This window comes from Loa loa, assembly GCF_000183805.2.
Source record: "Loa loa unplaced genomic scaffold supercont3.140, whole genome shotgun sequence".
NCBI classification, from domain to species: domain Eukaryota; kingdom Metazoa; phylum Nematoda; class Chromadorea; order Rhabditida; family Onchocercidae; genus Loa; species Loa loa.
In genome coordinates, this window is record NW_018108320.1 from 41,059 (window position 1) to 62,018 (window position 20,960).

The 20,960-nt window shown below is 33.4% G+C and overlaps 5 protein-coding genes across 5 annotated transcripts in view; 3 read left to right on the plus strand and 2 right to left on the minus strand.

Annotated features, from left to right (window-relative positions):
• The window catches only part of LOAG_17859 (glucose-6-phosphate isomerase), a gene marked incomplete at both ends in the record, with an annotated part of 5,079 nt that extends 3,858 nt beyond the window's left edge, over nucleotides 1-1,221 (plus strand). The window contains 3 exons of the mRNA XM_020450522.1: nucleotides 128-256; nucleotides 746-888; nucleotides 1,089-1,221. Of these exons, the coding sequence (XP_020305785.1) occupies nucleotides 128-256; nucleotides 746-888; nucleotides 1,089-1,221 (405 nt within the window). The remainder of the gene's footprint in view (nucleotides 1-127; nucleotides 257-745; nucleotides 889-1,088) is intronic.
• Nucleotides 1,222-2,205: 984 nt separating this feature from the next.
• Nucleotides 2,206-4,095, plus strand: LOAG_05352 (ubiquitin-conjugating enzyme E2 G2). The gene is made up of 4 exons (XM_003140887.2): nucleotides 2,206-2,268; nucleotides 2,483-2,625; nucleotides 3,118-3,316; nucleotides 3,454-4,095. Exons 1-4 carry the CDS (start codon nucleotides 2,226-2,228, stop codon nucleotides 3,582-3,584), a joined length of 516 nt encoding a protein of 171 aa, XP_003140935.1. The 5' UTR covers nucleotides 2,206-2,225; the 3' UTR covers nucleotides 3,585-4,095.
• Nucleotides 4,096-4,558: 463 nt separating this feature from the next.
• On the plus strand, nucleotides 4,559-6,678 carry LOAG_05353 (hypothetical protein; the record flags this gene model as incomplete). Its single annotated transcript, XM_020446824.1, has 7 exons — nucleotides 4,559-4,675; nucleotides 5,056-5,166; nucleotides 5,309-5,383; nucleotides 5,679-5,762; nucleotides 5,882-6,007; nucleotides 6,148-6,304; nucleotides 6,512-6,678. The coding sequence occupies 7 exons, from the start codon at nucleotides 4,559-4,561 to the stop codon at nucleotides 6,676-6,678; spliced, it is 837 nt and encodes a 278-aa protein (XP_020302878.1).
• A 2,218-nt stretch (nucleotides 6,679-8,896) lies between these two features.
• Nucleotides 8,897-13,781, minus strand: LOAG_05356 (UDP-glucose 6-dehydrogenase). Its single transcript, XM_020446825.1, has 12 exons — nucleotides 13,709-13,781; nucleotides 12,990-13,142; nucleotides 12,712-12,848; nucleotides 12,253-12,423; nucleotides 11,861-12,058; nucleotides 11,413-11,560; nucleotides 11,231-11,325; nucleotides 10,829-10,959; nucleotides 10,416-10,543; nucleotides 10,002-10,093; nucleotides 9,432-9,676; nucleotides 8,897-9,165 (listed from the first exon to the last, which is right to left on the minus strand). The coding sequence occupies exons 3-11, from the start codon at nucleotides 12,820-12,822 to the stop codon at nucleotides 9,518-9,520; spliced, it is 1,233 nt and encodes a 410-aa protein (XP_020302879.1). The 5' UTR covers nucleotides 12,823-12,848; nucleotides 12,990-13,142; nucleotides 13,709-13,781; the 3' UTR covers nucleotides 8,897-9,165; nucleotides 9,432-9,517.
• A 2,937-nt stretch (nucleotides 13,782-16,718) lies between these two features.
• Nucleotides 16,719-20,960, minus strand: part of LOAG_17860 (hypothetical protein) — a 6,335-nt gene continuing 2,093 nt past the window's right edge. Inside the window, exons 7-12 of the mRNA XM_020450523.1 lie at nucleotides 19,435-19,527; nucleotides 18,914-19,112; nucleotides 18,263-18,446; nucleotides 17,751-17,891; nucleotides 17,270-17,415; nucleotides 16,719-17,007 (exon numbers count right to left, since the gene is read on the minus strand). Of these exons, the coding sequence (XP_020305786.1) occupies nucleotides 16,833-17,007; nucleotides 17,270-17,415; nucleotides 17,751-17,891; nucleotides 18,263-18,446; nucleotides 18,914-19,112; nucleotides 19,435-19,527 (938 nt within the window). The 3' untranslated portion in view covers nucleotides 16,719-16,832. The remainder of the gene's footprint in view (nucleotides 17,008-17,269; nucleotides 17,416-17,750; nucleotides 17,892-18,262; nucleotides 18,447-18,913; nucleotides 19,113-19,434; nucleotides 19,528-20,960) is intronic.

The following is a 20,960-nucleotide window of genomic DNA, read 5'->3' on the forward strand; positions in this document are numbered from 1 at the left end:
GTATATATATATATATATATATATATATATATATATATATATATATATATATATATATATATATCCCAATGGCTTTGAAAGAACACAACAATTTTTCTGCTTCTTCAAATCATTGTACGTAATCTAGATTCTGCTATCTAACTTCGTAGCTCAGACGGAAGCACTGATGAAAGGCAAAACACCAGAAGAAGCTAAGAAGGAATTGAAAGATTCAGGAATGAGCGATGATAAAATTCGTGACATACTACCGCACAAGGTCAGTTTCCAACTGCAATCTGTACGATGTTTAGAATTTGAAATTTTTTGCCACAGTCAAGCTTTTTAAAAATATGAATAGCATGGCATAACCACGGCATAAGAAAAGTATTTGTCACTTTTTCATTTAGTAACATTATCAGCGTAATTATACTTTACTCGTTCCCTCATACATAATTATACTGTACTTGTTCTTTACGGCGTATAGTGTATTTATGCATTTATCAAGTCTTCTCCTAATGTTGAGTGCAATACTTTTTCTAGTATGGTACAGTTAATGCGTGGAACAATTAAAACCTTTGTCTTTAATACAACCCTCTGTTAAATGTTACTTCAATTTCTTCGGTAGTTTATCGACAGTATAAAAGTTGTAATTCATTTCATTGTTGCAGAAGAATTATTGTAGTTGAAAACATATTATTTCCACAATAAATGACATTCACTATAAGATATTTAATGAAATTCACTATAAGTTAACCACTTTTTGTAGGTATTTGAAGGAAACAGGCCCACAAATTCAATTATACTACCCAAAGTATCTCCATTTACTCTTGGCATTTTAATTGCTCTATATGAGCATAAGATTTTCGTTCAGGGTGTCATTTGGAATATCAACAGCTACGATCAGTGGGGGTTTGTTTCCTGTTATTTTTATTCCATGGTTTCATTTCCATATTTATTTTATTTTAAAATCCTCACGTTCATGAATCGGAATTTAATTTTACAGATATTCATAACACTTTCTATTCTTCGTGCATTAGCTATTTATTCTATAAAGCGAAATAGTATTCAAAATTGTAAATCAATTTGGTACTTAATTTTACATTTTTTAGGGTTGAGCTTGGTAAGCAACTGGCAAAAGTTATCCAGAAAGAATTTGAAATGGATACGCAATGCACTTCTCATGACTCCAGCACAAATGGCATCATTAATTTTATTAAAAAGGGGAAGCAAACCAATAAATGAGCTTTACTATCTTACTTAACCAGCATCATTATTCATCTCTCGGTAGTTATTTTTCATTCTATATATTTATTTATGTATGGATCCTATCAGCTGGTTGCTTTTTTGGAGGCGTGGAATACTGTTATAAGGAAATGGAAAGATTTGTTTTTGGAATTGGGGATATGATTAAGTTTTCCATATAAATAGATGGATTACCATTTATTATTACCAGTTCCAGGACTTTCCAGTTTTTTCAGCAGTTTTTCTGAAGCTTTTTTAGAGAACCTCTTTCCAGTGATAAAATCTGTGCATCTTATTGTTTGTGATTTGTATTTCGCGAAGTTTCTTTAATTTGGTAGCATTTTTTCCGGTATACAATGGACTTAAAGGAATTTGTAGTGTACTGTAGGCTTTCGAAATGTTAAAATTATGTCATGAAATTTTCATCTTGTTGCTATAATAATTGTAGAATCGTATTTTGCGATCAATAAATGTGCCAATCAAAAGCTATCACAAGTTTTTCACGCATACTGGGTGGTTTTGTCATGCTTTTTCAGAGCTTATCTAGGGAAGGAAGAATTTATTTGTGAGCAAGGAGAATAATATGTAGATTCATAAATCTAGGAAAGCTTATCTAGGGAAGAAAGAATTTATTTGTGAGCAAGAAGAATAATATGTAGATTCATAAAAATGGAAGGGTTTTGTAAATGATACTGTTGTAGAGATAGTTGCGAGATGTTCATTTGTGCTTTTTCTGTTAGCAGGGAAAAAATTTTCGGTTTGGTAAGTATTGGTTAAAGATTAGGTTGATTAGTATGTGCCTTGTTGACGGAAGATTATGCATAAGCGGGATTTGTTGATGCGCCGTGTGTGTGCATACAAGCATTACTTATCTGTAATTGAAAAGAGACTTATAATTCGGCAGAGACAGGGTTTTTTAAACGTTTAATTAAAAGATTCATCAGTAAGTTGGGATGATTCATGTACAAATTAAGCGTCGAAAAAATGTTTCAGATCGGTGAGGGATGGCAGGTTATGCACTGAAGCGATTAATGGCTGAGTACAAGCGTAAGTTATGTTTGAAATAATGGAAGCTTTGCATCGAAAATGTGAAGTATTTACTTGGGAAATTCATGGTAGCACAAAGAGAAGGATAGGAACTGTGCTAAATTTTTATGGGATTTTATATTCCAATCAGTTACTGTTAGTAACTGAAATAGATGAAGCGATAGTGATCAAGTATGCATGATGTGTATGACTCCGCGGCAGAATTGTGTTACAGAATTGACGTTAAATCCACCTGAAGGGATTATTGCTGGACCAATTAGTGAAGATAATTTTTTCGAGTGGGAATGTCTAATCACGGGACCTGATGAGACATGTTTTGAAAATGGCGTCTTTCCAGCAAAGATTGTTTTCCCGCAGGTACTTTTGCCATTATTCAGTTTCATATGCGTCTAATCTTTTACATATCTTCTGGCATTGTCTTCTTAGAATGATTTAAAAATGAATAACTGGATATTGATTATCTCGATAACTCATATTCAATGGTAACTAATGGACGAGTTTAGTATTTGTTAATGTTTAACACTGGTATGTTATAAGTTTATAGTGAGTAAAAAATGTTTTCGCTGTGGGCAGACTACAACAAATTGTAATTTCAATCTGATCAAGTAACTTCGATTAATAATCATTAAATCATGCTTTTGATTTGTAGTTTGGTTCCGGTCTTTTAAAGTATCTTCTTTTCTGTGTTTTATTGACTATCACATCCTATCAAATTTCTTATTGCACAAGTGCTTAAGCTTCAAGATAAATTTGGATTGTTATTTCCGATGGCACTTATTTTTGTCTGCATTTGGTTAGTACGGATTTAAGTGAATTAAATTTGACTTCAGAGCAGTTGGCTTATTTCAGGATTACCCTCTTTCTCCGCCAAAAATGCAGTTTACTTGTGACATCTTTCATCCAAACATCTACCCGGACGGACGTGTTTGTATTAGCATCCTTCATTCTCCAGGTGATGATCCAACGGGCTATGAGTCAAGTGCAGAACGATGGTCCCCGGTGCAGTCCATCGAAAAAATCCTGCTTTCTGTAGTATCTATGCTTGCTGGTGAGTGCTTTTCAAATATATTGCTGATTTATGAGTTTCTCGTGGAAAAAATTACTTAATTGCTAGTAGCATGAGCAATATATTATTCTGTGACCGGTCAAAGTAAAATTGCCACTTACAATAAAGTCTGTTTTTAGAACCAAACGACGAAAGTGCTGCCAACGTAAATGCAGCAAAAATGTGGCGTGAAGATCGTTTACAATTCGAGCGTATTGCGGATAATCTGGTTCGGAAAACGCTATGCCTACCCCCTAATACCTCACTGTAATTATGCTGTCTCGTGGATTCGTCGACGTAATTCCAGTGGCAGTTCTCTCCCTTACATCGCAGTTGCCTATTTATGTCATGTTACTATTTTTGTATATCGGGATTCATTTCCAATTACGATCCCTCTCATTTCGATGTTAATACAACGATGCATAAAGTTTTATGCATTCTTGAGTTCCAGAGTTGAGTTGTATTTATCAATTCTTGAGTTGTATTTATCATTCAAAGGCTATCTCTCTAGTCTGTGTAGTACTCTCCGCTTTTTATTCTAGAAAACACGCTCCTTACTCTTCATAGGATTCAGTGACAGCATAAAACGTGCCAACTGTAGTACTTGCAATACGAGATCGTTTGAATGGAAAATCAGCCTCAATTTTTTGGCGTTGATAATAATGAATAAAGAAGATGATGGATCGGAACTTCTTAGAGGATACTCTTGTCTATGGCATGCATCACAAGTCATTCAGACATCGAACTCGTCATCTCCACACCTCTTGTTCAGTAACATGCCATTATACTACCACGTTACGTCATATTCACCATTTCACACAAGGGTAGAGTGAAAAAGAGTTATTTCCAACTGGGTAGTGTGAAATTAGTCGTCTCATCCGAATATCGGTTGCTAGACAGTGCTAGGGGAGATTGTTCGTTTGAGGATGTTGTCGTACTTTCACTGTTCTAGAGTTTTCTCGTCAATTTATTTCGTTTTTATTATACTTCATTTATTACTCAAATTTATTACTCGTTTTATACTTTATTTATTACTCAAATACAGCAATACTCACACCTGAATAAATTGAAAAGGCAATTATTGAGTATTATTATTAATAAACAATAATTTCTCACAGTTATTCATAAGACATTTCGCGGGAACCTTTATATATCATTCTGTAAAGGCGGTTGCGAACATTGTCGAAAGAATATTTCTCTAGTTTAGTGTTCTCTGAGACATTCTAAACATCGGACTTATACGAGATGCCTATTGTTGGTGAACGCTCGAAGTTCTCATGCTTGAAAATTTACGACGATACGAGTTCGTCAAATGATGATGATGACGGCACTAAGTTGATGGGTAAAGCGACACTTGGACAGGTTATTCACTGTATTTGTTAGGATTGAAATGATGGGAACAAATTTATTGCTCTTGAGTTCAAAAGAGGAAACTCTTAGAAGTGGTTATGGATTACAGCAGCTCTTCAGTAATGATCTAAGAACCAATCTTCACGTGGTCTGAATTGTTGCTTGGTTCGTCTCTTGAGTTATTCATAGCCTTTTTTGTCTAAACTGCTTTGAGAGATCAAATCATTGGATTAGGTGATTCTGTAAAGGACATGTAAAGGACATAGACCCTTTGACAACCTTAACAGCTTTTTTTGGTTACATGCAGACTATTCTATAGAAAATGAAGTTAGGAAGATTTGCTTATTCGTCGAGATTTTTTTTCCATTCATCGATTCATGATTTATTTTCAGAAGAAGAATCATGAAAATCAAAAAAAAACAGTCACATATAAAAGTGGTGGTGGTTTCATCGTGCATTCCATACCACAGAAGCGAAAAAATAAGGGCAAAAAGACTAAAAAGGTAAGTGAAAAGTACAATTTTTAACAAAGAAATCATTGATTTATTCGTTGATTTCGCTCTGCCATATACAGTATGAATTAGCTAAGGTTATTTCAAAAAGCAATTCATAATTTCTAAAAAGCGATCCAATTTATATTTCAAGGTACCTACTGTTGTGGAAGATGGCTTCATAGTGCAAGATGGAGATGGGGATTATATGGAGAAGAAATACCGCGAGGTATTTGTCTTTCTTTATTATTACTCAGCAGGAACTTAACATTGCTTTTTTAAAAATCTCTTTGCATATTGGTTTTCATGCAGGTTAAGGCCCTTTCTCTTATCCAGTATTTTATTACTTCTATGTGAGGAGTACTATAAAAGGAACAAAAACGCTGCTGCAGATTGCTATGTGTGGAATATTTTTCTAATCAAAACAGTCGTGTCCTTCTCCATCCGAAATCACGAACATATCTTCCATTACACACATTTTTGTCAGATAATTTCTTCATTCTTGTCATAAATGTTCCTTACAGGATTTACAACAAGCAATAGAAAACAGTCGCCAAATGGCTTCCACAGCATCTACCGACCTCAAGCAAGGGATAGCATCATCCGATGTTTGATATTTGAGTGACAGTAGACAGTTTCACTTCCAGCTGATTTATTATTCGAAGAAGTGTTAACAGAAATGGTGACTGGTGCATTCGGCTTCAGGAGTTGAATTTTTCAGTTTCAGGTTCACACAGAATCTCGGATAGAGCAGGAAACAGTGAGGACGAATGATGCAGTGGAATTGCTCATATCGGAAATTGATTCACAAGCTTCCGCTCTATTCACAAAAAGTGATGGGCCTCAAAAGACTGTAGGTTTCCATAGCAGGAATTTCACACTTCTTTATGAGTTTAAAATTTTTGTTAACATGCATAGTTACGAAATTTATTGATTTGAATTTTTATCATTTATGCATACGCAAGTTTTTTTTTTTTTAAATAAAGTATTTAGAAAGAGCAGCATTTGGTTGCATTATATCGATCAGAACTGGTGGAAACACTTAGGCAAATGAACCTGGAAAAAGAAGTAAAATTGAAAGCAGAGTCAGAAGTGACCAAGTACAAAAATCGTTATAAGAAGTTATGCGAGTTACTGAAGGATGCTGAAGGCATGTTTCATCTATTCATTCTTATATCCATTTATGCTACATCCTCAATCTCCTCTTGCTTGATTCGGTGGCATAATTGCATTTGACGAAGCTCCGAGAAGCGGCTCAAGCTCCGGTCGAAGTTTCACAGTTTATCCTTTATTATATTACAAAGTAAAATGAATTATAATGAATATCTTTGCCATATATTTACAATAATGCTTGTAGTGAATGAGAAAGCGCATATGGCGGCAGATCTTGAGAAAGCGAGAACAGTGGAGAAAGAGCTGAGCTCTCAGATTGGTGAACTACGTGGAGAGCTGATGCAGGCGCGAAGCAAAATTCGAGAACTTGAAATGAAGTATAAAGAGCTGGTCTCAAAGCAGCAGCACTAGTTCATAAATAAATTTCACTATCATATGGGATTAAAAGTTGAACTAATTACGCCCAACCTATTTCTCCTCAGAAATCAATACATCTGCGAGAAGTTAACTGTTTTGTCTTCGAGTTTTTCAACGTATTTAGTTAACTAATCTACTTATTTTTGCCCTTTCGGCACAGTAAGGCTACACATAGAACTGGGGAAAACATCACTATTGGCGATTTTTCATTCTTTACATCTTGAAACATTTCGTGTTTTATTCATATAATGTGATATTGTAGATAACAGTTGTGTGACCTGATGGTAGTGTTCTCGAGTTATATTCATCATATAATTTTTTAGTTGCCTTTGAGAAATTCCATTATTAAATCTTATTGTTGTATAAATAAGAATCATTGCTTATTATATGGTTCGTAATATACCTGCATCATTTCCTTTCTATATTTTGATTCAGCTCAATCCGACTAGTATATTCTTGCTGATTTTCGAATACATTTTTAGATTTGTTTTCCAAAATCACTTTCCAGTAATTATGAAGTTTTTTGAATCTGTTAATCTAGTGGTTTAATAGAGACTTACTTTTCTGTGAGACCAATAGGCGTTTTCTTCTCGCCCCATGGATTTCTTTCGTTCATTGTAGTCTGATCAGTCAGATGGATATCCTAGTGATATCTGTTTTCACCATCCTCATTACCTTGTGAATACCGTTGAATTTATATTTTTCGGAAGGAAATAAGTTAAAAATGTTTCTGAAGTCAAAAAAAATTCCGCAAAGTCTGAAATTCCTAAAAATTGAGGGTTTAGGTTGAAAATTCATGATTGCATTTGATCCTAGTTGAGTGGAATCACTTATCTTAAAACCTGTCAGATGGGTAAGATAGTGATATCCTATTTTATTGCTCCAACTCCCGGCAGCAATAAACCAGCAAATCAGCTCTGAGAATATAGAAAAAATTAGCACTGTACAGCAGAAAGTGTTCCAAAAAATGAGACGTTACCGACGGTGGTGAATCTCATCTACGACAGTTATAAAAAGCAATAATAGCACTTACTTTCAAGTACGTAAAAGTTATTTGGTAAATGCCAAAGCAAAATATTCTCCAATGTTAAGGAAGTAAAAGCAACCAGACAGGAAAATTATGATTGTTTTGTGAGACAAGTAATAACATAGCTACTAGAACAGGGAAACATGGAGTATGTTTTTTGGTAAGATACGCAAAATATTAAGTACAATTCGTGTACTGCATAAAAAAGCCAAACTGAAAAACTTGTGCTAATTCTGATAGAGGAGAGAGTATTGGTGGTGTTTACATGTGCACAAAGCTTGAACCATTCAGATACTGCCAAATTTGAGTGGAAATTGAGCTATTACGATTTTGCCGGCTGTGAAACTTCAAATCTTGGTGACTTATGTCAACCTTTCCGCTTTGCAAGCGAACTTCATTCCACATCCTTCACACAAATGCACAACTTCGATCGTTTGCTGCCTTTAGGAAGATTGAATTCACTGGTAATAGTAAAGCAAAAAAAAAAAAAAAAGACGAAATCAGCAATTCACCAGCTCCTGCGATCACTTCATTTAGGAGAGAAATATTACGAAAATGGATCTTCTGGACGATGAAATTAGTTGCAATGTACCTTGTATTATCTCTCAAGCCAGTCAACCATTTCATCTGTAAATTGCCGCCAGTGTTGCTTAGCATACTTTTTTCTTCTGAAGATCATATCTCCTGAGTTCAACTAACCAATTATTGCCAAGTCATCAAAAAACTCTCACCCTGTCAATCCTCCGGGTCCAGATTGGTTGTAAACGATAACTCATTTTGTTTCTTTCAGTTGAAGTGAAATTCTACTTCATTCAATCTGACAAAAATATTTAACTATTTGTTCGTAATAAGTACATAAAATTGTTTAATATAAACTTTTCACCCGACACTTGGGAAGTACAATCGAATCTGCTGCCGGTACTCTTGCTCTTTTTGTACCATTAGTTTAAAACTTAATAAAATGGTTCCCATCCTTTTCTTGACCAGGAACCATACCAGCTTTTTCATTTGTAGCAGAGATCACAAGGTTCAAAAATAATAAACCGTTAATTTATAAATGAACTTTGATCAAAACTTTCAACGTATTAGTTTATTAAACATTGATAATATCTGCTTGTACAGGAGATATTTTCCAACTTAAACAGTCCAGCTTTTAAAATAAGTCCTCCGCTGATTATTTTGAAACGCTTTTATAACAAGAAACTGTACTAATACAAATGACGGTTTATTAAGTTCATCGGGATAGATTGGTACAGGACCAGGTTTTCTTTCACCTTTACGAAAGTTTTTATACTTGTCTTAGTCTGCATCATTCCAAATAAGGCACAATCAATGAATAATATAGGAATGAGAATGAAAATGAAAAAAAAATACTGAAATTAGTGTTGAAAAAGAGTAAAAATTTCACCATCTACAACGTTTTCGTTTTCGTTTCACCATCTATTTCGTTGCATCTACAACGGACACTTCCAGTCGTTTCTATTTTTCTCTTTCAATTTCAAATTATTTCCATATTTTCCTCATTGGAATTTCTAGATTTAGCTTCTTTATTGTCCCCAAAGCTTCTATTCTCATTATTTTCAATAATGCAACGAATAATTCATCCCATCTGATAAGCAGAAGTAAATTAAAGTGAACTAGAATAGGTAACATAATCAAATAGCAATGGGTAATGAATTTGGAAACTTCACAACGTTAAAAAATTACGAAATGAAATTACCTCTTGCTCATGTATCACGTCAGCCGCAAGAAGCATTTAAAATATTTATGTTATGATGAACACGATGATGTAACCATGAAGAAGACCTATTTGTAGCAGTTTTTGCACGGCTGCGATGAGGCGATTCCAATTGCAGATACGTGGAAACCAATCTCGCGCAATTTGTTATGATCTAGAATGAGCCGACCATCAAACACTGATGCCGGTTGCGCCATTGAGTTGAAAATATATCTGTAGTCGTAATTCTGGAAATTCCGTGCCTTAATAACGCCCGACTTTGAAAAACCGTCTTCTTTGCATTATTATAGAATTCAACATCAGAAATTTATCAAGTATTTCGCTGCCAATTCTTTACTCGACAAACCATATAGTACTTAAAATACATATGTAGAGATTTTTGGAAGTTACCAGCTGTAATTCTTGCTTAGTAAGACTCATCATTATGCCAACACAAAGTAAGGAACCATATAGCGATGACAAATAATAGATAATGAAAGCCAAAAAGGGACAGAAAAAACTATAAAAGTCATAAAAAGACCCATTACCATCCTAGAAAACAAAAAGACTTACTTTGAACTCGTCCCATTCTGTAAGCACAACTATAGCATGTGAATTTCTCGCCGCTTCGTATGGATCCTTCGAGAATGTCAACATTTTATCAACTGGAAAAAAACCCCTAAATTATTTCTTTGTTTAGTGTGAACTGTTCCTTCTTATAATAAGTTCTTTACCATTTCTAATCCAAAAAAAATCCTCCAACGCCTGAAAATCATGAGCAGAAACATAAAATGAGGTTCATTGTAACTATATTATTTTCCCAAGCTATATTTTTTGTCATAAAGAAATCTTGAAATTGAAGGTTATTTTTGTGGGTGAATATAAAATATAAGATTTGTAGACCACTAAGCAAATTATTTTCTTGCATGAAATGAATTCAAAAATAAGGAAATAAACAGGGGCAATAAATAAATATGCGGTGTATACCAGTTTCTTTGGAGGAAATCTGATTTAGTTCATAACGCATTTGCGATTCTGGTACCTTTGGATCGTATACAACCAATTTTGCATCTTCATCAAGCAAATACTTTACTATGTGAATAGCTGAGGATTCTCTAAGAAAATTAATTAGATTTTGATACAATAATAGAACTAATTAAATTAATCGAGTGGATGAAATAATCCAGTTTTATTTTTAAGCACACTGCATTGTGCTCAGTATCCCACAATAGTTATCGATAAAAGTCTAAAAAGGTAAACCAAAGCATAATAAAATAAGAAATGAGGATCTGCACCAATGAAGATCTGCACATTTTTCTTTGAACTGTAAACGAAACCTACAGAATTCATAGATCATTTTCATGAACTCAAAGATTTTATATGTAACTGAATGTAAAAACCTCGTATCAGCAGTATTTTTCTTGAAAGCAAAGCCAAATACAGCGATTCTTTTATTTGATACTGTATCAAACATTTCAGAAATAATTTTATCAGCAAAACGTCTCCGTTGCCAATTATTGATTTCAACAACCTATGAATCGCACTTATTTTTAGATTTAATTTTCAACTCTGTAGTTCATTATTTCACTTTTTCTTTCAAATACGCGTGAGAACTAGAAAGAGCATAAGATTGAGATTTCGAAATTGAGGTTGGAAATTTGTCATTTCAATGAGTTCCGAGACCTACGTCTCGAAACTCAATTAAAAAGAAAGTTACATAAAACGGCATACTAATCATTTTATTTACTTTATGCTTTCAGTTGCTAGATATTCAAAAACAAGAACTTCCCTATTCGACTTACTTGCAACCAATAATCAGCTACTTTATGAAGATTCAAAGATCCGGCGAGATAAACAAGGCTTAAAACATCTTTCTGAAAACAGCTACCTCCAAAGCCTAGAAAATTCATTTTTACACAACTAGGAGAAAAAATAAAACTCTTTCTTTCCAGTTATTTCAAGACAAACATTTTAGTTAACTAACCAACACTGGCTTGTAGAAACTGATTGCCAATACGAGTATCTCGACCAACTGCATAAGAAACTTCACGTATATCAGCACCAGTTGCTTCACAGATGGCAGATATTGCATTTATGCTTGATATTCGCTGGGCAAGGAATGCATTCGCTGCCTAAAAACCGAAAACGAGTGGTATCCAAGTGCTTCAACTCTTAGTTGCTGAATTAAGCATCAATTTAATTACTCAGTTGAACTACCTAGTTGATGACTTAAACACTAGTACTAAACATTTTGTCAAGATAAGAATATACACTTAACCACAGTATGCTGTTTCGCTAAGCCAAAATTACTTGCATGAAAATGGAAGATTTCGTGATTCATGCCTCAAAAATTTCGCAAAACAAATATACTACTCATCATATTGAAAAATTAATTAATTCTTAATCCGAAAAATGCGACACAAAGCGCTTGCCAATTTCGACAGCTCTGAAGACCAAGTATTAGTAGTTATAATTCTTTCTCGTGGAACCCAATGCTCGTAAATTTGTATCAATTGAGCCATAGCTGCCAAACCATCCGGAGAACTTTCGCCGCCTATCAAAACACGATCTGGATTTGACAGATCATTTACTGCTGTTCCCTCTGATAAAAATTCTGGATTCGATAATACCTGAACTTTTAAGAATGGAACCAGAACATAGAAGAATACGTCAGTTTTCTACGTTGTAAAATCTAGATGGTGGCATGCAAAGCAGGGAGGAAAACATGGCTGTTCGCAGGAATGAGAACCTGGATATGCTAATTCGTTCCTTCTCCACTTTATAATAATGCTTTTCAAGCAAAACAATCAAAATTTATCGTTACTTGGAAAGAAAGTTGAGGATTTTTTTTCTGTGCTTCATTCAATATAGCAGTGATGCTTTCAGCAGCTTTTACAGGCACCGTGCTTTTTTCAACAACAATTTTCGGACCGCGGGAATGTTCTGCTATGGCACGCGAAACAGACTCGACATATTTCAGATCGGGTGCCATACCCTGAAATTGACAGCGTTATGATTCCTGTCGATGAACACTTTAGGTATGTATGGTTTTTCTACCCATTACTTCATTTCTTTATCTGGGTACAATTTGAAAAGAAAAAACTTCATCGTATTTGACAAAAACACACCATGGCATAACTAAGTGTTGAAAAGAATTTCCGTACCACATATTATACTATTCTTTATTAACAGAACTGATAACATTGCTAAGAAATTCACTGATTGCCAAGAAATCACTAATTTTCAGACGGAACCTAAATTTCTGAATAAATTTGATGCTGACTTTTCCTCTTCCATATGTTTTTGTTGGTGTATTAACGGACATAAAAATAAGTTGTGCACTTCGTATTGCTGACGATACATCGTCGGAGAAAAAAGATTCTTTCCGCGACATGATTTTACAATTTCATCAAGACCTGGCTACAAAGGACGTTTGTAAATTATGTACTGGAAAATTATAAAGGAAAATTTTAATTTTGGAAATCAGAAATTAGAAAACAACCCAGCGATAATTTAGAAAGTGTTTTAAAAGGATGATAAAACAATTGATGGAAAGGAAACTTCAAAAATAGGTAAATGATCCGAGTTCCATTGTTTAATCTTTTCCGCGTTCATGTCCACAACAGTGACCCGTATTTCCGGACATTTATAGGCGATCATGGCACACGTTGGCCCACCAACATATCCAGCGCCCACACATGCTATGTTTTCAACCTTAAATATATCATCATTTAGTCAGATGTGTTTACTGGATAAGAAAACTACTAATAATCTCAGGCTTAAATTTTTATTACAAAACCAAAAGAAAGATCAGTAAGATGTCACCTCGATACACTTTTTTACATAAATGACAGTGTCGACAACAAAAGAAAAGTCAACAGTGATAAAAAATAAGTTTGCTTTATAGTTTCTTAGTTACATGCACGCTTCCACCTACATGTCAGACATCAACTTCGGCAAGTAACAGTTACCTTTCCGAACTCAGCTAGTTGAACACTGTGGCTAAAATGTAGTTAAGAAACTGGAGTTAGAGTTGCACTTCTCCTAGGATGATTGTCGGGAGGCTAGCGAGCCCATCTTGTCCGTGGACACACTTTCTCTGATCCTTCAGTTAAGATCTGTCTGGCACAGGAAATCCTACCGGAGACGTATGTCCATTTTATTTCAAGATATAAAAGGCAAGTTATCGGTACAGAAAGTAAATAAATGAAAAAAAAAAGTAAACAAGTAGAAAACTGATAAAAAATGGAAGAGCGAAGTAAGCAAGCGAAAAAACTGACCTGTTGCATGAAAGCCATCTTCCCGATAAAAGATTTCACACCTGTATAGCAATACCACCTACAGCTCTGTAACAACGGTACTCCAACTAGGAACAGTACCAACAAAACATTTGCAGCGATTTGCACTGCAGAAGAATTTCAAAGAAATTTCAAGATATTTTTAGTTTTCAAACCTTCCTGTGGTTCCTTTGGGAGGTCTACACCCGGTTAGCTAACTGACCGCGACAGAAAAGAAATAATCACTAAACTGTCCTTCAACTTCACATATACATCCACATACTCTATTCACAGCCCGGAAAGACCCTCTGGTGGAAAACATGGTCCGGACATCTGAGTCTTTAAATTTAAATGTAAGAAAAACTAGTGTAGTGGGTACGGAGAGGTTAAAAATAGGTGGGATTTCCCAATGAAGAATTTTCTTCTAACGTATTCTTGTCGAAATTCTATCCCTCTTCTTTTTTACCCATGTCTCATTGCGTTATTCCTTCAAAAGTTTCTCCCCGTTTCTCCCCTACATATGCACGGGAATTGAATAGGTAAATATTTGGAGGAAATAAATTCGAATGAAATATGAGAATCGTGAGATAATATTTGAGGGGTAAAAATGAAGAACACAATGCCAATGAAATAACAATGAATTTATTAAAGGAGACATGACATTTGGAAGGGTGGAAATAATTCTGAAAAGTTTTTTATAAAATGAATAAAATTTCGGAAAAACAATTTATTATAAATGAACTGAGTATTTTTGCATTCCAAAAAGGTACTTTGCTATTTAATAATATTTACATCATCATTTATTGATGAACAAATCTTAGAAGGAAGTGAAAAATGTACGAAAAATGATTTTACTAATAATTCTTGGAAGTTCATCGAAACATTCGAATTTGAAATCCAATTATCAACGTGAATTATTACAATAATTGAAAAGGAAAATGTGAAAAATGTTCCCACGACAACAACAATAAAAACAAGAGTCAACCGTACTATAACATCTCTGATAACTTCATTTTTTTCTTGGAGGTCGTTTCGGACAGAAGTCCTCCTGCAAAACAAAGGAAAAATGTCTTAGGAAGTTAGCGAATGAGGGGAATCAATGAAAAATTCATTTTTCTTTAAAAAGTTGAGATTTGTTTTCCTTCTCAAACTGTATGGTAAAGATCAGTGAATTAAAATGAATTTAAAGAGTTAAATAAAATCAATCTCGTGAAGTAAACTGTGATACAATTAAGGATTAAGGATTCAAGTAATACATAACTGACCTTATTGCAGTTAACTGGGACTAGAAAAAGTTCTTAGGTGAGGAATGCTGAATTATTAAGATGAAACTTTAATTTAAAAAAAAAAACTTTGACATTCTAACGGCGGATAATCAGGGTGGGAATATTTGGAAATTTGCAGAGGAACACAAGAAGTTTGAGGAGTGGAAAATACTGAAAGCAAAGAGAGAAACAAATTTCTCACACCAGCGTTCTTGTCACTCATATGAGTGCGAGGCGGTGTTAACTGATTTATTTCTTTTTTCATAACCCCCATATATTGGTCCTAATTTGCACTTTCAAAGGAACAGTCTGATGCTCATAATTCTCATCTTACACTTACACCCAAAGTAATTTAGCTCTTGCGAGTACCATTGCATTAAATTAAAATTTGCAACTCTTTGAATTTCACTTTAACTAGTAAAAAAGAAAATTTTCGAGAAACCAGATAACCCATCTGTGTCGATGTTTGAAACGAGGAAACTGAGGATGCTAGTAGTTAGCGTGTTATCATTCATCGATCATTAGTTGAATTTCTGAATAGGAAATTCTAATCTCTTATTACTCCATGCTGTCAAAAACATCAATATCTTTGAGTCATATTGTTCTTGTATGATATATATGATTGGTAACTTTCTCCTGTCATATTACTTCAAGAAGCAAATAGATCCTTTTCTTTTTCCCGCAGAAATGATAACGAGAATAATCTCTGATGACCGAACAGAAAAACGGGAGTTGAATTCTGGTCTGGGTTCAGTTCAGTTTTGTAAAAAGCTATGGGAGAAATCAAACAGCAAATGCGAAAGGAAATAAACAGAAAAAAAGTAATGGGAAACAAAAAATATCAGTCTCTTGAAGATGAGTTTGAAATAAAATTTGTAAACAAGACAAAAAATAGAAAGCAAGGCAAACAAGGCAAGTACTTGATAACAAATAAGGCAAACAAGGCAAACAATGGAAAGCAAGGCAAACAAGACAAACAGTGGGAAGCTAAAAAATATCGATATTTTAGAAAAAATTTTGGTCTCTTTAGTCAAGTAGCTTTTTGCTGACTTTTGATTTCACCCCTTGGTTAGATAGCTTCTTGTTGGCTTTCACTCTTTGGTTAGGTAGTTCCTTGCTGACCTTTACTTCCTAAAAAATTTTTAGAATCCTGCGCTTTCGTATGAATAGTGAAAGAAATGTATTGTGTATCAAATCATTCATTTCCAAATCAATTATTTAAAAAGAAAAGAAACAGACAAAATACCTGTCCTTTTTTGACTTCAATGAAAACGATTCATACCTGTGGAGGATATGTAGGTCCAAACAAAGAGAAAATAATTTGAATAAAAATAGTTCGAATGATTAGTTTTTACCTTTAACCTTTTAGATGTAAACATTATCCGAAGTCTTTTTTTTTCTATAGAATTGAAATTTTAGGAAGTTTGCTTCATAGCACTTTCTTTGAGAGTTTCAAATGAGAATTTCAATGAAGAATAGAAGACACAGTCATCATTTCACTGTAATGTTCATGCACTTTGCTTGTTCAGAAAGATTTGACACGTTTAAACGCCATTATCAATTGATTGGATGATTGGCGCTGCTCATAATTATACAGTACTACCACGAACTAAAATATGAGCATTTCTCCAATAATTTGCCAGTTTATCCGATCTCTACTTCATTTTATTCACCAAAAGCTTCAACATGAAGAAATATCTGATAAATTTCAGTCTACCATCTCTAGCTTCTATCCTATTCTTAATATTCCCTATAAAATAATCACTGGTATTATTAGTATACATTCGACGATAACCCTAATTCAAAAGTGAGGGAAATTGGTATATTATGAGTTGGTGTCTTATATGATATACAAAGAATAATTAGTCAAAATCCGAAAATTTAAATTGATCCGTTTGACCTTCTACGCGGACATTTACACTCAGTAATCGCTTTGAATCGAAGAAATATAAACGTCCATCAACCGGATTGTAATGCAACATGGTCAAGCCACCGTACGGATTGTACCACTTAACGTTTATATCGATTGTTTCATTCCTGAAAAGAATTACTTTTAAAATCCCTGTATCTAAATATTTTTGTTTTGCAAAAATCGAAATCTTAATAGAACGTCTATTTCCAGTTCACTTGGATAGTGAAGTAACCTGTTAAAAGAAATAATAATTCAATGTTTCCAATTAATCGATAACTGATCATTCTTATAATTAAAAGCTCATTAGATGAAGGGTAAATTGAAACAAAACACGCCGATTTTTTTTCCCACTCATTTCCGCGAAATTAATGATCCAAATTGGCTTACTTAAATAAGTCATAGGCAAAATCGACAACAGTGTCTCGATCTGTGGCACTTTTTAATCCATACAATATTCCACACATGATGAATGTCTCAGCTACACTTGTTGCATTCAATTCATAAATGTCCCATGTTCGAACTACTTGCATATCCTGAATAAGATCCGGAATAAGTCATCACTTGCTACATATTTGCAACTGATAATTTAGACGCCGTCGAGACATGCACGTATAGTTTCTTCTGCAGTAATTAATTAAGTGACAAAGGAAGTTCAATATAAAGATTACAGATAGTTTGCAATCTATAATTTTGAGGGATAGAAGAAAGTTTCTACATATATTTCCATTAAGTACTATGTGTCACTGAAGATCAGGCTATCACTGGTCATGGTGGTTTAAGTACCAAGAGGATGAAATTCAAGAATGGTACTTATAAGCGGAAAGTAGCCATAATAAATGACCAAAGAATTCAATGCCAATATACTTACTGGTTCAATTTTACTGACAGTAATATGTTGCATGCCAGATCGTACATAAACTGCCCAAAGTCCATTCTCATCAGCAGAATAATCAACGTAATTATGAGGACGGTTATACAACCATACGTCACGTTCCGCTTCATTGCACTTCTTAAGATTGATGTCATAAGCAATAATAATATGAACAGTTGATAAGTAGTTGGCCAAAAACTGATAAATGATAAAATTGAATTTAGTGATCTACCAGAATTTGGAAGAACAAACGGTCCTAGCCAGTCCATTATGCTTGATTTCGTCATGCATGACAAATGATGCACCATCGGTTGACAATTTGATACTTTTTTTAATTAAGCAACTTGATTTGTAATGCTTGAGAAATGGTTCTTCAAATTTTTCTATTTGTACATCTGGTCGATATTTCGAGAAAAATTTTGGAAAAAGGAGGCAGTTCTTCTATATTTTTTTTAAACTCTAGAAACTATCACGAGGAAATGTTAGTTTGATTGTTGAGACAGGCATACCTCAAAAGTATGGTCCGGTTTTCTTGAACAGTCTAGATGTGAAATATCACCCAAATCCATTTGCGTCTCATCAGTTGATTCTAAGTCATACTTAACTAGCATACTTGAGCTGTGCCGATGATAGTAATATGAACCATTATAAATGATATTACCTGTACCAGATGCCAAGTAGTCTATATAATATCTAAATGTTAAAAATTTTGATGATAAAATATGAATAATGCGAAAAGTTTTTTCAAGTTAAAAGCAGAAAGATTATGGCTTTCAATGGAAACCACTATCATATAGATAAATCCCAAATTACAGAGGAAGTAACCGGAATCTATTTCCAATAACAAATCATGGAACTGTAAAAATATCTACGTTCAAACCTAATAAGGTGGTTACCAATAAGCATTTCATATACGAAAAATTTCCGTCTGGAAATTACAGTTATCTGATCTACTTGATACTTACGAAAAAACACACATTGGGAAGACCTAATTTAAATTATAAAAACAAAATTATAATTCAATCATAATTAACTCCTAACAAATTATAATCTAATTTTAGAAAAAACAAATTATAATTTAATTAATGATTACTAATAAGAGCAATGCATTAATTTTGTCCATAGGGCGAATACAAATAAGATGAGTTCAATATCGATACTTGATTTTTTGTTTTTTATTCATCAGTTGTCTTTCATTTTCATATTCGTAGAGCACCGGTGAAGCGTAATCATCAGTTACCCATCGTCGTTCCGCCATTTCTTGATTGTAAGGTAAATTATCGCGCATCCATGATCCAACCGCACTATACTGTGATTCAGCATGAAGTACCGGAATACCGACAGCATTCAGAAGGCAAACTGATAATTGAAAAATCAAAATCGCTCCAAAAATTAGAAAAAAAGAATAAATTTGACAATATTAATTCAATTTGGAAAAGATAAGGAAATGATAAAATATAGCGCTGAATGGTGCGATTATTGATTGGTTTTTCGGAGGAAGAAACTAAATATATTAGATTCTCTTTCTAAACTTTTCAAAAAATCCCTAGGCTATCTATCTTTCAATATTATAAAAGACAAATTAATACTTCTGATAATGTCCCTTGACTTGACAGTTTTGATAAGCTATTTTAAGAAGTGATAGTATTCTCGTATGATAATGAATTATTGCATTTCAGACCTCTTTTGTTATAGCCAAATGTCGGCGGGCCAGCATATGGCTCAATTGTTGTGGAATCTCCAATGAAATCCCCTCTTATTGTTGCATAATCCTCTGAAACTCTTTCGAAATAAACTCATTTACACCTCTATAATTAATTTATATCACATAATTTTAAGGAGGCTTTTGATTAAGGATTAAAAGTCAAGACCCAACAGATAAAGAAGATGAAATAAGAGAGAGAGAAAGAGAGAGAGAGAGGGAGGAGAGAGAGAGGAGAGAGAGAGAGAGAGATGATGAAAAGGATGATGATAGGATTTGATAGCCAATAAGCCTTTTACTTTATTTTCTAACAACTAACTTCTTGTTAGCTATTTCTGTCATTAAAGCTAAATAAACTTTAGCGCTTTCGTTTAAATCATTTCCGCTTTCTTTCCATTATCGATAATCTTTCATTCATTTTATTCAAATTTTCTTTCAATTCCTTTTTCAAAATAGTTTTTTTTTTTATTTATTCTTTTCATTTTAATTTCATTATGATTATAACAAAAAGAATACTAAAATGAAAACTGAAATTATTAAAAAATGTAGTTAAAAAAAAAAAAAATTGTAAAAAAATTGGAGAGGAAATGGAAAGAAAAAGACCATATCTAACAGGTAAATGATTTCTAACATCTAACAAGTAAATGATTTCTGATATCTAACAGGTAAATGATTTCTAACATTTAACAGGTAAATGATTTCTAACATCTAACAAGTAAATGATTTCTGAACAGGTAAATGATTTCTAATATCTAACAAGTAAATGATTTCTAACATTTAACAGGCAAATGATTTCTAATATCCAACAAGTAAGTGATTTCTAACATCTAACAGGTAAATGATTTCTAATATCTAACAGGTAAATGATTTCTAACTCCTAACAGGTAAATGATTTCTAACTCCTAACAGGTAAATAGCTAGCAGAGCAAAGTATAAATGCAGAAAAAAAAGGAAGATAATATATAAATATGTCAATGAAATATTTGTTATATTTTTATTTAACCTTTTAAGCTAAAGCTAACCATTTAATACCCACGGGAATACCAGATAATATAGCTAATGGTGACAATGATACTGTTAACACTAGAGATAGTAGGGTGAACTAATGAACACTAGTAATATAATTAGCATATACATATATATATATGCTCTCATCCCACATCTATCATATTACTGTATCATTGATTTTTATACTCATCAATTTGTAACAAAATAAAAAGATACGATTGTAAAAGAAAGATACGGTTGTAAAAGTATGAGACGTTTTTTTTTTTTATTGCATAGTGTCATATCCTTTGCATATATATTGATGGATGTAATACATTCCATATACTGATATAGGTGTGTTAAATAATTGTAAATTATCATTTATCAAAATATAACAGTACATATGATAAAAGTAATACTTTCTTTTAAAGTAATTTAAAAAAGGAAAAGAACATTATCAGTTGTTAGTTTATCACTTATCCGAATGATAAAAGTAATAGTCCTTTTCAAAGGAATTG

Coding starts and splice junctions, on each gene's coding strand:
- LOAG_05352 (XM_003140887.2), top strand. CDS start 2,226: ATGGCAGGTTATGCACTGAAGCGATTAATGGCTGAGTACAAGC. Junction 2,269..2,482: donor ATTAATGGCTGAGTACAAGC/GTAAGTTATGTT, acceptor ATTGTGTTACAG/AATTGACGTTAAATCCACCT. Junction 3,317..3,453: donor TGTAGTATCTATGCTTGCTG/GTGAGTGCTTTT, acceptor GTCTGTTTTTAG/AACCAAACGACGAAAGTGCT.
- LOAG_05356 (XM_020446825.1), bottom strand. CDS start 12,822: ATGTCGCGGAAAGAATCTTTTTTCTCCGACGATGTATCGTCAGCAATA. Junction 12,424..12,711: donor AAACATATGGAAGAGGAAAA/GTCAGCATCAAA, acceptor TGTCAATTTCAG/GGTATGGCACCCGATCTGAA. Junction 10,544..10,828: donor AAAAATACTGCTGATACGAG/GTTTTTACATTC, acceptor TAATTTTCTTAG/AGAATCCTCAGCTATTCACA.